General features: G+C 41.8%; 2 protein-coding genes across 2 annotated transcripts; both read right to left on the bottom strand.

Moving 5' to 3' along the window:
* Positions 1-1,421: 1,421 nt before the first annotated feature.
* Positions 1,422-2,287, bottom strand: LOC6525426 (fe-S cluster assembly protein DRE2). The gene has a single exon (XM_039373812.2). The coding sequence runs from the start codon at positions 2,243-2,245 to the stop codon at positions 2,030-2,032; it is 216 nt and encodes a 71-aa protein (XP_039229746.1). The 5' UTR covers positions 2,246-2,287; the 3' UTR covers positions 1,422-2,029.
* Positions 2,288-2,761: 474 nt separating this feature from the next.
* On the bottom strand, positions 2,762-3,252 carry LOC6525425. The gene is made up of 2 exons (XM_002101224.3): positions 3,145-3,252; positions 2,762-3,024 (listed from the first exon to the last, which is right to left on the bottom strand). Exons 1-2 carry the CDS (start codon positions 3,190-3,192, stop codon positions 2,890-2,892), a joined length of 183 nt encoding a protein of 60 aa, XP_002101260.1. The 5' UTR covers positions 3,193-3,252; the 3' UTR covers positions 2,762-2,889.
* Positions 3,253-12,595: the final 9,343 nt, after the last annotated feature.

Below are 12,595 nucleotides of genomic sequence, written 5' to 3'. Positions count from 1 at the left end.
CACACACACGCTTTCCTTGAATTTTTGTCTCTTAATTAGCCGTCTACAAAAATAATTTTGGTACAAAGCGCAGAGATGGCGGTGAAAATATCATCAGAATGCATAATGACAGTTTCCGGACTGTGTGGGTTTTTCTTTTGTTTTTTTTTTTTTTTTTTTTTTGGAAAATCTGGACAAAAGCGTGGATGACACAGGTGCGCCACCTCGCGGCATATTCAAAAACTATGCTGTATGCATGGCCAGTGACAGGGGTTATGGGTTAAGGCTTACGGGGCTGGGGGCTAAGGGGTTAAGGCAGGGGGAAAGGGGGAAAGGGGGTGCACAGTTGTCATATGGGCGGATTGTTTTTTGGCCACGGCAGGAAACGGAAGCTGGCAGCGCTAACGTGCCAAACTGCCAACTACAAAAGCACACAACTCTGCGCTCTGTTAACTTGTTTATGTCGCCGTGTTGCTTTTGTGTTACTTTTTATGCTCAAACATAATTTGCTCACTCCCCACAGCCTCAGCCCAATTTCCCATTCATTATCCTTTTGGTTTGAATAAAGTCATGCCATTTGAATTCGAAACCTTAGTTACTATTAAACATGATCATAAATATGATCCAAAATATAATGGTAAAAATTAGTGAGTTTAATTGTTTGGTTAAACCTTTTAGCACTTTTTGCAATATATATTATAAAATATATATAAGTTGTTAAATTTTTAATTATATTTCAAAATTATAGGGTATTTTAACTATGCAGTATTATAACTAACCATGAAAATTTGCAGAAAACAAAGCCTTCGCGTGTGTAGTTCCGTTTCCTAATTTTCAGATGCCTGTTGGCCATATAAATGCTAGTGACAATTTGCAACGGGCCCACCTCAAGCTCCTTAACCCCCTTTTACCCCTTTTTAACCCCCTCTTAACCCCCTCTTAACCCCCTCTTAACCCCTCTTAACCCCTGTGAACCCCGCTCTTAACCCCTCAAGCAACAAACGGCACAAAAGTCATTTTTGATTGTTTTCATGAAAATGAGCATAGAAAAATTATAATTAAAATTCATATGGAAATTGTCGAAAAAAGGCAGCCACTACAACATGGAAGGCGAGAACAATGGCTCACTGATGTTGTTGTTATTGTTGTTTTTGTTGTTGTTGACCAAAAGATTTCATCTAAAAGAGACCCAAGAAATGCAGTGGTCGAAAAAGAGGGACGCCGAGCTGCGGGTTTATTGTTTGCGGGGAACATGTGTTCCTCCAACGAACCCCATTCCACCTCCAGTTCCCTCACTCAATCTTTTGCCTGCCAAAAACAATGTCAGCTTACAGAATTAGAAGAGCTCCAAAAGCAGTTACGGTGGAGCAGGGGCTGCTCTCCACCTGTGCACCGCACACATGGCCAAAAAAGCACGGAAAAAAGTTTTCTCTTAAAATAAATCCAGTTTTCAAATCATCTTCGTTCTTTATTAGTTTTAAAGGGGATTATTAATCCAATTATTTAAAGTGGCATTATTCCAATCAAATTTATTTGAATAATCTGTTTCGAAATTGCAATATTCCATTTCACATTATTAACAGGCTATGTTTTTTTTTGCAGTGCACACAAAGCACAATGGTCAGAGGAGCCAGATGGAAAAACGCATGCCGGCTGCTTATTTTCTTGTTGTCGTTTCATTTTTGGCACTTTTATGCGATAAAATATTTAATTATATTCGGCAGCTTCGTTTGTGCATTGTGCGGTGGCCTTTCACAGCCTTTTTAGCCCATTTTACATCACCTTGGGGAGTGGGCGTGGCTGAAATTGCATTTCGTGTGTCTGCCGCAAAGTATGCAATGATTTCGGATGCCATTTCTATTTCAAAAATATGTGTAGGGATGTTGAAGTTGGCTTTACAATGTTTTCAATAGCGTAAACTAAAGATTATCCTTTAAAAAAAAGATTGTATTTCACGAGCTAATTGGATTTTAAGTAATTTGATTTAAGCCGATAAACCGGAGAATATATATGGAATTGATCACTGCAGATAATTCGGAATAATCCTTTCTTAACCAGTGGCCGCAGTGGTTGCTCTGGTTGTTGTGGTTGTGGTGGTCGTGGTCGTTGTTGTTGTCGTCGTGGTGGTGGCCAAAGGTCGCTTGATGACTGTAATCCGTATGCAACCGGCATGATCCGGATGCTCACCAATGGGCGCCGTGTCGCCAAGGGTCAACATCTCCAGGGCAATCAATAATGCGAATATGTACTTTATGGATTGCCTCATCGTGTTACTCGGTGTGAGAAGTCGGCCAAACAACTGATCGTGTTCCACGGCGATTCCATTCATTTTATATAGTTTTATAGTTCGCTTTTCTTGCAGCCCGCCATTCAATTGGCCACAATGACGACGGACAATTGGTAAATGTTGTATCAACAAATGCGATCGCAAATTGCAGTCTCACCTCTGACCATGGGCCATTTGAACTATAAATGTATACTGTATTTTCTCTCCAACATCAGATAGCTTGAATTTCATTTTTTGTCGCTGAACTTTTGTCAAATTAATGCCGATTTCAATCGCTTCGTGGCGGGAAGTCCGCTGTAGACGTTAGATATCAATAATGAAAGTCGCACAAAAGCCAAACGATTTCTAATAATAAATGAATCCACTTAGAATTTCATATTTCAGTGCTTTCATTTCGGTAGCTTTAAAGGAGTTAAGGTAGGTATATAACCAATTATTACAAGTTCATAAAGTGCTCTGAACTATTGATAAAATATGAATTAAAATACATTTCGCTTTCTTTGCTGCAATTGATTTTCTTTATTTTCAAACTGAAGGATTATAAAAAGCTAGAGTTCATTTTAGTGGTCCGTCAATGGGCTTTGGTCAGTTTTCTTCTGCCTCCTGCAGTGTTTCCTATCCATTTAGCCCGTGGAGCTGGCGGTGGTGGTTCGAGGTGGTGGAGGAGCACCACGCGGTGGTGGTGCGCCCGTGGAGTTGCGATGATGACCGCCGGCCTCCAATCCGCGCACCAAATTCACTCCAGCCACGGAGAAGTGCTACAGATACAAATCGCATGAATATTTGTGTAAATATATTTGTGTAAATATATTTGTGTAAATATATTTGTGTAAATATCCGCAAACTGCAATGCTATCGGGTGCTAGTGCTAAACTCACCAGCAGACAGCAGCTCAGGGCCAAAAAGAAGAGTATATAGAAACGCATCTTGATGTGGAATGGTTGGCATTGGCCTCGAAATCGTCGCTTTTATGGGGCCACCAATTGTTTATGGAGTGTGTGTATATGTGTAATTGCTTACGTAATTGGTGTGTCACATATTAAATATCTAATTGAGGTGTTGATTTTGTAATAACATTATTTCAACTCGTCTGCAATTATCATGTGCACTGGAGCTCTTTTTTTTTCTCTCTCTTTTTCAATCAGACAACTGCGGAACTGTGGATCGGTTGCAGTTCTATATAGTAATTCTATATATTGTTTATTTCCAATTCAATTAAAATGACATTTTATTGTATGACTGACTACTGCAAACGCTTCAAAAGTAGATCGGGTTTTTTTCTTACACTTTTTAATATTTAAACACCGCCTTTTGTCTCTGCTTCTGTACCAAATGCACCAATATCTTTTATATTTTGAACACATAGTCGAACATGTCTCAGTAAAAAGCGCCTGTGATGTCTGACTAATGAAATGTATCTTCCTTATAAGCAGATATACCAACCACCCCCGACTAATAACTAATGCCATAAGCCACTTCAGATTGCAGCACTCGTGACTTGTCGTCGAGCATTTGATGAACTGCCACAGAATGTGGGATATGTGGATATATATTTGGATTGGCATTGAGATTTCAGATCCACTGCGCAGATAGGCATAAACGTGTCGGGAAAGTTTTATGGCCAGTTCCTTTTACCTTACTCAAAATCCCCCATCGAAGGCGGCTACTGAGCTTTGACATCTTTGCAACACTGCGAAAAAAAAACCTTGTTCCGCGAGTCATAAATATGTATTTGAAACCAAAAACTAAAATCCCTATTAAATACTTAAAAGAATTAAATGGCGAATACTCTTGCGTATTATGTGTCTTATTATTATATATACAAAAAGTTGCAACGTATTACTAAATTATTCTCTCTGTATCGAAACCAAATCCAGTCATAAACTACCAAATGTCAGCAGGAACAGGGGAACAAAAATCATAAAAGTCCCCAAACCGAATTCTGTGGCCCACTTTTATTGGATTTTTACGATAAGCCTGGCTGCGTGTGTTACTTTTTAGGTTTCTTATTTTTGTCAATGATAATTCGAAAAGCACTTTCGCCGCAAATTGCTGCTGTTATCGCTAATCAAATGGCACAAAGGACGCAGGACTTTATATATCTACATATATATATACAAGTATATAGGAATATATATAGGCAGAAATCTGGCGATTGTCTCCCGTCTCCGTCTCCGGTTAGAATGCAAATCAAACAAACAATAAATTGAATCAGGACATTGTTGAATGTAACAGATAGCCCCCCAAAAACAATGAGCAAGCCTAGCTGAACACATGCATATCCTGGAGACATTAAGGATATCCTTGAGTAGATGCAATTTTCTAACCAATATAATTCATAAATTTATTTTCAATCCTTTCCGCACATAAATTTTCATATTATGCACACTCACTCACAGACAGTGGAGTCCTCGTTGTCCTTACCTCGACCCTATTTTTCTCCCAGGCCTATTGTCCTGCGGCATGTCCTGTGTGCGTTTGGTTATTATTTGTCGTCGTGCTTGTCATTATTTATATGGGCAGGCGAGAGATAAGTTGCTGCAATTGTGGCACACCTCCCCTTTCCCCCCTGAAAACCGAGAGGCCCAGAACCCCAGAACCCCAAAACCCCAAGCCTCCACACCAAAACAGGATGCAGTCCAGGTCCTGGCAATTACACAAGCACAGATACAAAGATACACGGCTGCAGAATGTCCTTCGGTGTGCGTGTGTGCGTGTGTGCGTTTGCAGGTTGTTGGCCCAAAATTTTGATTTATAAATGCCAACACCGAGCAGGTTATATCACCAGCAACAGCAACAGCAACCTCCTCATCTCCTCATCCCTTTAGCATTTTGCGAAATTTCCCCCAGGAAGCTGCAGTTACTTTTGGCTGACAAACGTCCCCAGGATCTGAAGAGAGTGCAACTCAAGTGGCCATTAATATATCAGTTCAATTCATATTTGAAATTTTGCATTTCCTAACAGGACGAGCAACGAGCAACGAGGACGAGGCCACAGATCCTTGCCCAGCTGGCACCTAGATATAACCACTCCTTCGCCCGGAATTCCCCCGCTCCCACCACGCATACGATTATGATTTGTGTCTTACTTAATGCACAGAGTCCTACGAATTTTGAACACTTGGCGAAATGAAAAATATAAATATTTAAATATGGGCATGCTTCATTAAAATACTAATATAATATGCTCAATAGAATGTTAATATTAATATATGTATATATAAATATTATAAATGAAATATTGCGCATAATTTGACTTTGGCAAGTTGCCCCAAATTTTCTGGCAGTGTAACAACAGTGCCCAACGGCACAGAACTGAACTGGTTAGCTGTTAGCTGAGTGGAGACGGCGGCGTCGTCTCAATCTGATTGATTTAGAATTCCAATTGAGACTGCATGAAATATGTTTGCTTCGTGTCTGGCTTCTGGCTGCTGTCGTTGCCGGAGGTCCTGAGAGTCCTTCCGTGGCTCCCCTTAGCCTCTTTGGCCCCTTTGGCCAAACCCCCTGCCCCCCCCCCCGCACGGCAGCCCAGCATTTATGCATGGGCATATCCTTTTGCGAAATTTGCATTTTCGAACAATTGCAAACGGCAGCAGCAACAGCAGCAGCAACAGCAACAGCAACAGAAGGAGCAAAACAGCAGGATGGGCAGCAGGACAACGACAACGACAACGACGACGACTTATTGGTATTTCATTGATTTATGACACTTGTGAAACAATTTGGAAAATCACAGATTAGCAGCCGAGAGCAGGACTAATTATACCCTACGCCCGATTGGGAAAGCACCTGCGACACACGCATTTCCCTCGCCCTTCGCCTCAACCAAAATGTTGCACTTCTTTGCACTTTGTCATGTAAATCTAATGTACTAATTGCAGGCAAGCGACTAAGTAGAGGGCATTGGTGTATGGGTTTTAGTTGCGTTCAAAACTAATGTAAATAAATTCCAGTTTATTTTACAACTGTGTTCTTGTGTTGCAAAATGGAAATTGCCAAAAAATGTCAGCCTATAAATTGAGCAATTTGCATTGGGAACCTGGGCAATACCTATTGCACAAACACAAGTAACACCCAATGGTTACTTTTTCGGTGCAAGGTGTGTAGGGTGTATGTTTGAGATATCAGCTAACCGAATGGAATTAAGCCAAGCGCAGCTCCTTCATCATCATCTTCTGCTCGAAGCTCCAAGTTGCAAGCGAACAGAGCAGAGGACGAGCTGCAGACTCGAACAATTGAACTTTGCCGCACCCGCACCCGCTGTCCGCTTAACCCCCTGCAGTCGACAAACCTTGCCTGTGCCTTAACCCACCAGTGGCACACATGTCCTTCCGCACTTTCTCTGCCATTTCTCTGACCATCGTCTTTGCCAACTGCGACTCCAACTGAGATTTATATGTCAGCCCAAAAAGGGTGGGGCGGCGTAGCTTCACATTGGCCCCAAAAGTCCCCACTGAATGGACGTGCAGTGATTAGGCTACCAGGCTACAAGCGATTTGTTGCATGTTGTTGCAATTGATTGTTGCAATTTCAATTTTGAATTATGAGGCCTGCCTTGCCTTTTGGATCCTGGCATCCGTTTCCGTTGAAACCCCACCCCCCTCAATTCTGTTGTGCATTTGGTGTTGGTGTTGCTGCTTCTGCCAGTGTGCAATGTGTTGCAAGTTGCATTGGCAGCGTCATTCAAGTGTTTAGTGATTTATTGAATGCCGTTAGAGTTGCAGTTGCAATTGCAATTGCAATTGCATTGTTGCAATTGCTTTTGGCCATGTCCTCTCACTGTCTGACCAGAGAGCCCAAAACTCTGAGATTAGCACAATGGCTTTGAGCACTTTTGACAGCTAAGATTTGTTTATGCCCAAACCAGTCAGTCCCTCCTCCTCCTCCTCCTCCTCCTCCTCCTCCTCCTCCTCCTCCCCCTCTCTCTAGCTAGCTGCACTCTTAACCCATTAGGCTGCAGTACGTCTGAGAGATGTGTCCTTATCTTGCCGCAAGTCTGGCATACTCGTGGTGATTCATGTCTTTGCATATTGGTAACAAATTTGTGGTAATTGATTTGAAATTGATTAATTAAGTCTCCCCTTCTCTCTGCCTCTCTGGGCAGCAAACAAAACGATGACGCTGCCATTGAATGTATAGAGCCTCGCTTTTGAAGAAAGTAGCATGCCACTTTAAATCGGTATTATTTGAGTGGAATTTACTTAGGCAACCAACCATTCAATTCAAGGCCTAAAAAACATGTCAAACTTAAAAATTGATGAAATTAATAGCGTTGATGGCCTGAATATTTGGGGAACGGCAATTGAAGCCTGCTAATTTTCACACACTCTGCGCCAGTGTCCTTGAATCGGAGCAAATGTCCTGGCTGCTGGCTTCCTCTTTTGGCTGGCGACAACCGCATTTTGCAGCCACAAATGGCGGCATCGTCAGCCTGCCACATTCTGCCGCATTTCGCCTGTTATAGCGTTAACCCAATGCCCTGCCCAATACCCTTTAACCCACGAACGCCGGCTAACTATGGCTTGTTTGAACGTTATCGACACGATTTTGACATATTGAATAGCAGTGAAATGTGGCCTCCTGCGGCAGCCAGACAACATGACAGACGTCTGGCAGGATCCAGGATGCTGCGGCATCGAGTGGAGTCCTTATTTGCCACCACATCCCCCTTCAAATTTTGCGGCTCCACTGGCGCGCATGTTTGTGGCTGGCATTTTGGCATTCAGCTGCCAAATGGTGCACATGCAAAAATATGCCAAAATTCATCCAACCAACCAGGCAACCAACACCAACCATCCAACCATCCATCCATCCAACCATCCATCCATGTTGACACATGGCCCCTGCCTGCCGAATCCTGCTCCTTGTTTTCCTGCTCCTGGGTGTTAACATACATCAAATATTGACAGTTTGCTTAGCTCACACACGCAATCGATCCCATTCCCCGATTTTCCGCCGCATGAGTGTGTGGTTTCTAGTTTTCCGTCGCTTGTTTCTGGAAAATCACGAAAACTCTTCTGCGATCGAGCGATACCAAAATGTGCGCTCTGTTTTCGTGGTACATTTTGTTTCGTGTTATATTTTTGGCAGTATGTAGTAGGTAGTGGGATAGTGGAAAAGGGATTATTTAAAGCTCTTGTCCGGTTACCACAACGCATTCTCACTTGTCGAGCGAGCACTTTGCATAATACTCACTCGTCTTGTAAGTCCCTTGAATGAGATATTTGCAAGACACACTGCGCAAAATCAAATGTGTTTACTCACAATTTAAATTGCTTATGCTAACATTCAAGGTGGTTTTAAAACGCCAGCAAAGGCAGTTAAATTAAAAAAACAAAAAACAGTTCAGTTCAGTTGCGTGAATTAGCTTGAATTCGCTTGGAAAATAAATCTGCTGCTCAGCGTTTTGTGGTTATGATTTATCAATGCTTTTAACTGCAGCCCAAGGGGGAGAGGGAGAGGGTGAGGAGGGGGTAGGTCGACATAATTTGCATAAGACGTTTCCTCAGCCGGCAAATGGAAAATGTCAATTGAGGCTGCAGTTTTCCAGGAGGATGTCATGATTAATGGCTGTGATTTTTTCACATTATCTGCGGCAGTTTCGGAATTGTAATTTAATTTAGAGGCAGAGCAAACTGCTCCACACCCACAAGAGCCCTATGCAAATGAGCGGCTTTGTGTTTTAAGCCGGAGACTAAGTACAGGAAAAGCTGGGGAGTTGGGAAATGTGAGTGGGAAAAATCGAGGGGCAGAACGAGAAGAAGGGCAGAGGCAATTGTCAATTGCATATCCTTTTCGCATTAATATTTCATTAACAACATTTGTGCGGAAGTTTGATCTTCTGCATCAATGGTTTGTAAAATTGACTTGGCCCAACAAAAAAAAAAAAAAGGACCAACAACAAAAAGCCAAGGCAACAAAGTTGCCTTATTAGATTAATTTCATTTGAGTTTTATTTTTTTTATTTTGCTTTGGATGCCATCCTGTTGATTCAAAACAACTCGAAAATCCTCATTCCCCCCGACGATTTTTGGTTATGCAAATTTTCGTTTTTTCCCCCTGCCAGCCTGAATGTTCTACTTACAATTTTGGCAACCCTCTGAGCTCTACTTTCAATTTGGCTGCTCGCTGGCTCGTCTCTGGCGTAATTTTCATTATTTATATTTTTTCCATTTTACTGATTATGATTTAGGGCCGCGGTGCCACTCCCCCCCGAAGCCTCCGCCCACTTAACGCGCACTGATTGCCGCGTATCAATTTCGCCAGCGGTTTGCCAATTTTTCAAAAAAAGCAGCGCCCAGCGCCGCAATTTTAAATAAGCCATTAACCGCAGTCGGGCCAAGGGGGCGAAAGTCGCCCATCGCCCGTCGCCCGTCGCTTGTCCTTTTGCGTCCTTGTTGCTCGGTCGCCGATGTTCAATATATCACAAGCAGCTTCAAAAGGCGCCGAGGGGTGCCTTGTGATTTACTATAGAGCATGTTTTAGCTATTGCAATGTAATTTTAAATATATTTAAAATAATAATATAAGCAATAATTGAATACCACATGGCTATATACTTAACTTAACTTCTTATAACATATATATATATAAATATGAATAAGAAAGTTATTTTTGTAATATACTATATACTTAACATAACTTCTTATAATATATATAAATAAATATAAATAAGAATGTTATTTCTGTGATATACTATATACTTAACTTAACTTCTTATAATATATATATATATAAATATAAATAAGAAAGTTATTTCTGTAATATACTATATACTTAACTTAACTTCTTATAATATATATATATATAAATATATATGTTTTTCCCTGTTGTATGTGTTTTCCCTGTTGTAAAAATTATTATATGTTTTAACTATTTCAGTAATACATATCTTTCTTAATATCTTTGACATAAAACAAACAATAATTGATTGGCACACAGCTTTAAACTTAACTCAACTTCTTAAAACATATATATATATAAATAAGAAATATATACACATAAGTACCCTGCTGAACAGCAACTTTGGTAGCAACCCTCGCCGGTTGTTGGCATCATGACTGATATTTGCATGATGCCCGCTAACTACGCCTGTCAAGTGGGATTTTGTGCGATTTTTCTTGTAAGCGAGCGCGACCCCCGGATCGAACGGTGCCCAATGCGCCACCCCCCAAAAACCCGACCCCTCGACCTTGTCTTGCCACTGCGTTGGCGTTGGGTGGTGGGTGGTTGCTTGGGTGGTGCTGCTGCGGCGGCATGCATGCCGAAAATTGCGTTGTTTTGCGTGTAACCGCGCGTGGTAATCAAACACGCAGCGCGTACCGCGTTCGTTGGATGATGGCGCCCAGTGGCGGCGGGGGGAGGGGCGGTCGAAGGGGGTGTGGCAAGTGGGTGGTCGGTGGTGCTGCGGGTGGCAAGGTGGGCTGCTGCTTTAGCCTTGGCTTTGGCGTGCCGTCGTCAATGTCGCGGCTTTCGTTTGCCTTATTTCGCTTCTTTTTTTTGTTGCCAGACTAGCAAAGATGTACCCTGTAGGGATGCTGTCGGGTATGCTTGGTATATGCAAGCTTGGCAGGATAATGATAATGAAACTGCTGTTTTTCAGTTGATTCAGTTTGCAAGTGATTCAAAATGATAGGATGCTGTGTGAATTTGCTTGCACAGGGTATCGCCACTTCGTTTGCTTTTGCAAAATCAGAACACGCTGCTTAGCGCGCTGAGCTCTCTGTATTTTTTTCGCATATGCCACAGGCTTTTGAGAAGCAACCAAAAAATAAAAAAAAGGAAAGTAAGAATGGAACAGGAGGGGTAACTGATTTTGAGAGGGGGGGCGTTTCGCGCTTTCGACTCGCGGCTGTTCGCAAATATGTTGCCAATTCGGCGGCGCATTGACGTTTGCCTTTTGTTTGACGACTCACCCACCGCACCCCTGCGATTTCCCCCTCTAAAATTGCTCAGCATATATACATATGTACATATACATACATATAGCTTTAGATTCAGCTCCATATCGGCGTCGTCAAACAGCTCGACTTAAGTTGCTAACGAGCTGTGCGCGGCTTTTTTGCCATCGGCGGCTGGCGCAACATTAATAAAAATAAAAGGCAGCAGGAATACAAAAAATTTTGCAATTTTTTTTTCTTTCTCTTTTTTTTTTTTTTTGTGCTTTGCACTTCATGGCCCTGGCATTTTTGCCACCCCAACCCCATCGATTTACTTCAAAATTTGTGTTTTTTTCGTCGTGTAATTTTTCAAATATTGTTCAATTTGCAAACGCGCGTTTAACGATGTGTGCGTAATTTAAGTGCCGCTGCAGGGTATCAAAAGGGGCGTATGGGTGGGGGGCGCCTTTTGAGGTTTCACTTTGATGCTGCTCAAATGGGCATTCGACATTCGTCAGTCGACATATTGTGCAATCTGCAATCGCTTGCGCGCCATCAATTAAATACGAGTATATGATTTAATTAATGTGTTTTATGAGAGCCTTTTTTTTTTTTAATTTATTGAGAGGCAAAACGTAGTATTATGAGAATAATATGATGAGTGTTTACTAATTGCTTAGGTAATAAAACTAATAAAAACTTTTTTCCCCCTCCCCCAAAAAAAAAAGAGTGATATACTTGAATATTTATTTTTACGCCTTGACATTATTTGGGCCTTTTTATTTCCTGCGAATTCCGTTGGCCAACCGAGCACTTACATAGTTCTTATCTTGTAATTACCGCCATCGTCATCAAGCAGACGCTTTCTCCCTCCCACTTCTGCGTTTTCCACGTAGTTTTTCCGCCCAAACTCCAAGATTTTTCCACAGTAGTTTTCGCTGTCGTCGTTTTCCAGCTTCCTGTCGGGATTTTCTGCAACTGCGAGTGTGGCCCTGATTTGTTCAGCGAACCATTCCGTTCACATGACAGGCAGCGTTGCTGCTTCTGTTTTTTCTTCTTCTTCTTTTTTTGTGGGCGGTGGGGCAGTGGGCGTGGCCAGACCAAAGTGTCCACCGACTGCTGGGCATTGCGTGTGTATTACAATAATTTTTAATTACCGGCGTAAACGTAATTATGAATTTTTATTTCGCATTTGCTTTCCATCTCTTTTTTTTCACCCCACTCCCCTCAGCCTCACAAAATTTTCTTCAGTTTTTTTCCCTTTTTCCGCACATTTTGTTTTGGTTTTCCTATTTTTTTTTAAAATTTTTTTTTTTCATTTTTTTTTGTTTTCACTTTGTTTTACGTATATTTTTTTGTTCTCTGTGTGACGTTGGCTTTTTCTACTGCCTGATCCGGTTGCCTGATATGCACAAAGGGGCTTCAAATGTGTGGGCCAAAAAGGCGGCGGC

This window comes from Drosophila yakuba, chromosome X, assembly GCF_016746365.2.
Source record: "Drosophila yakuba strain Tai18E2 chromosome X, Prin_Dyak_Tai18E2_2.1, whole genome shotgun sequence".
In the NCBI taxonomy this organism is placed as follows: domain Eukaryota; kingdom Metazoa; phylum Arthropoda; class Insecta; order Diptera; family Drosophilidae; genus Drosophila; species Drosophila yakuba.
The sequence above is the reverse complement of the archived record's forward strand: the minus strand, read 5'-3'. Positions and strand labels throughout refer to the sequence as shown.

Coding starts and splice junctions, on each gene's coding strand:
- LOC6525425 (XM_002101224.3), bottom strand. CDS start 3,192: ATGCGTTTCTATATACTCTTCTTTTTGGCCCTGAGCTGCTGTCTGCTG. Junction 3,025..3,144: donor CCCTGAGCTGCTGTCTGCTG/GTGAGTTTAGCA, acceptor TTGTATCTGTAG/CACTTCTCCGTGGCTGGAGT.
- LOC6525426 (XM_039373812.2), bottom strand. CDS start 2,245: ATGAGGCAATCCATAAAGTACATATTCGCATTATTGATTGCCCTGGAG.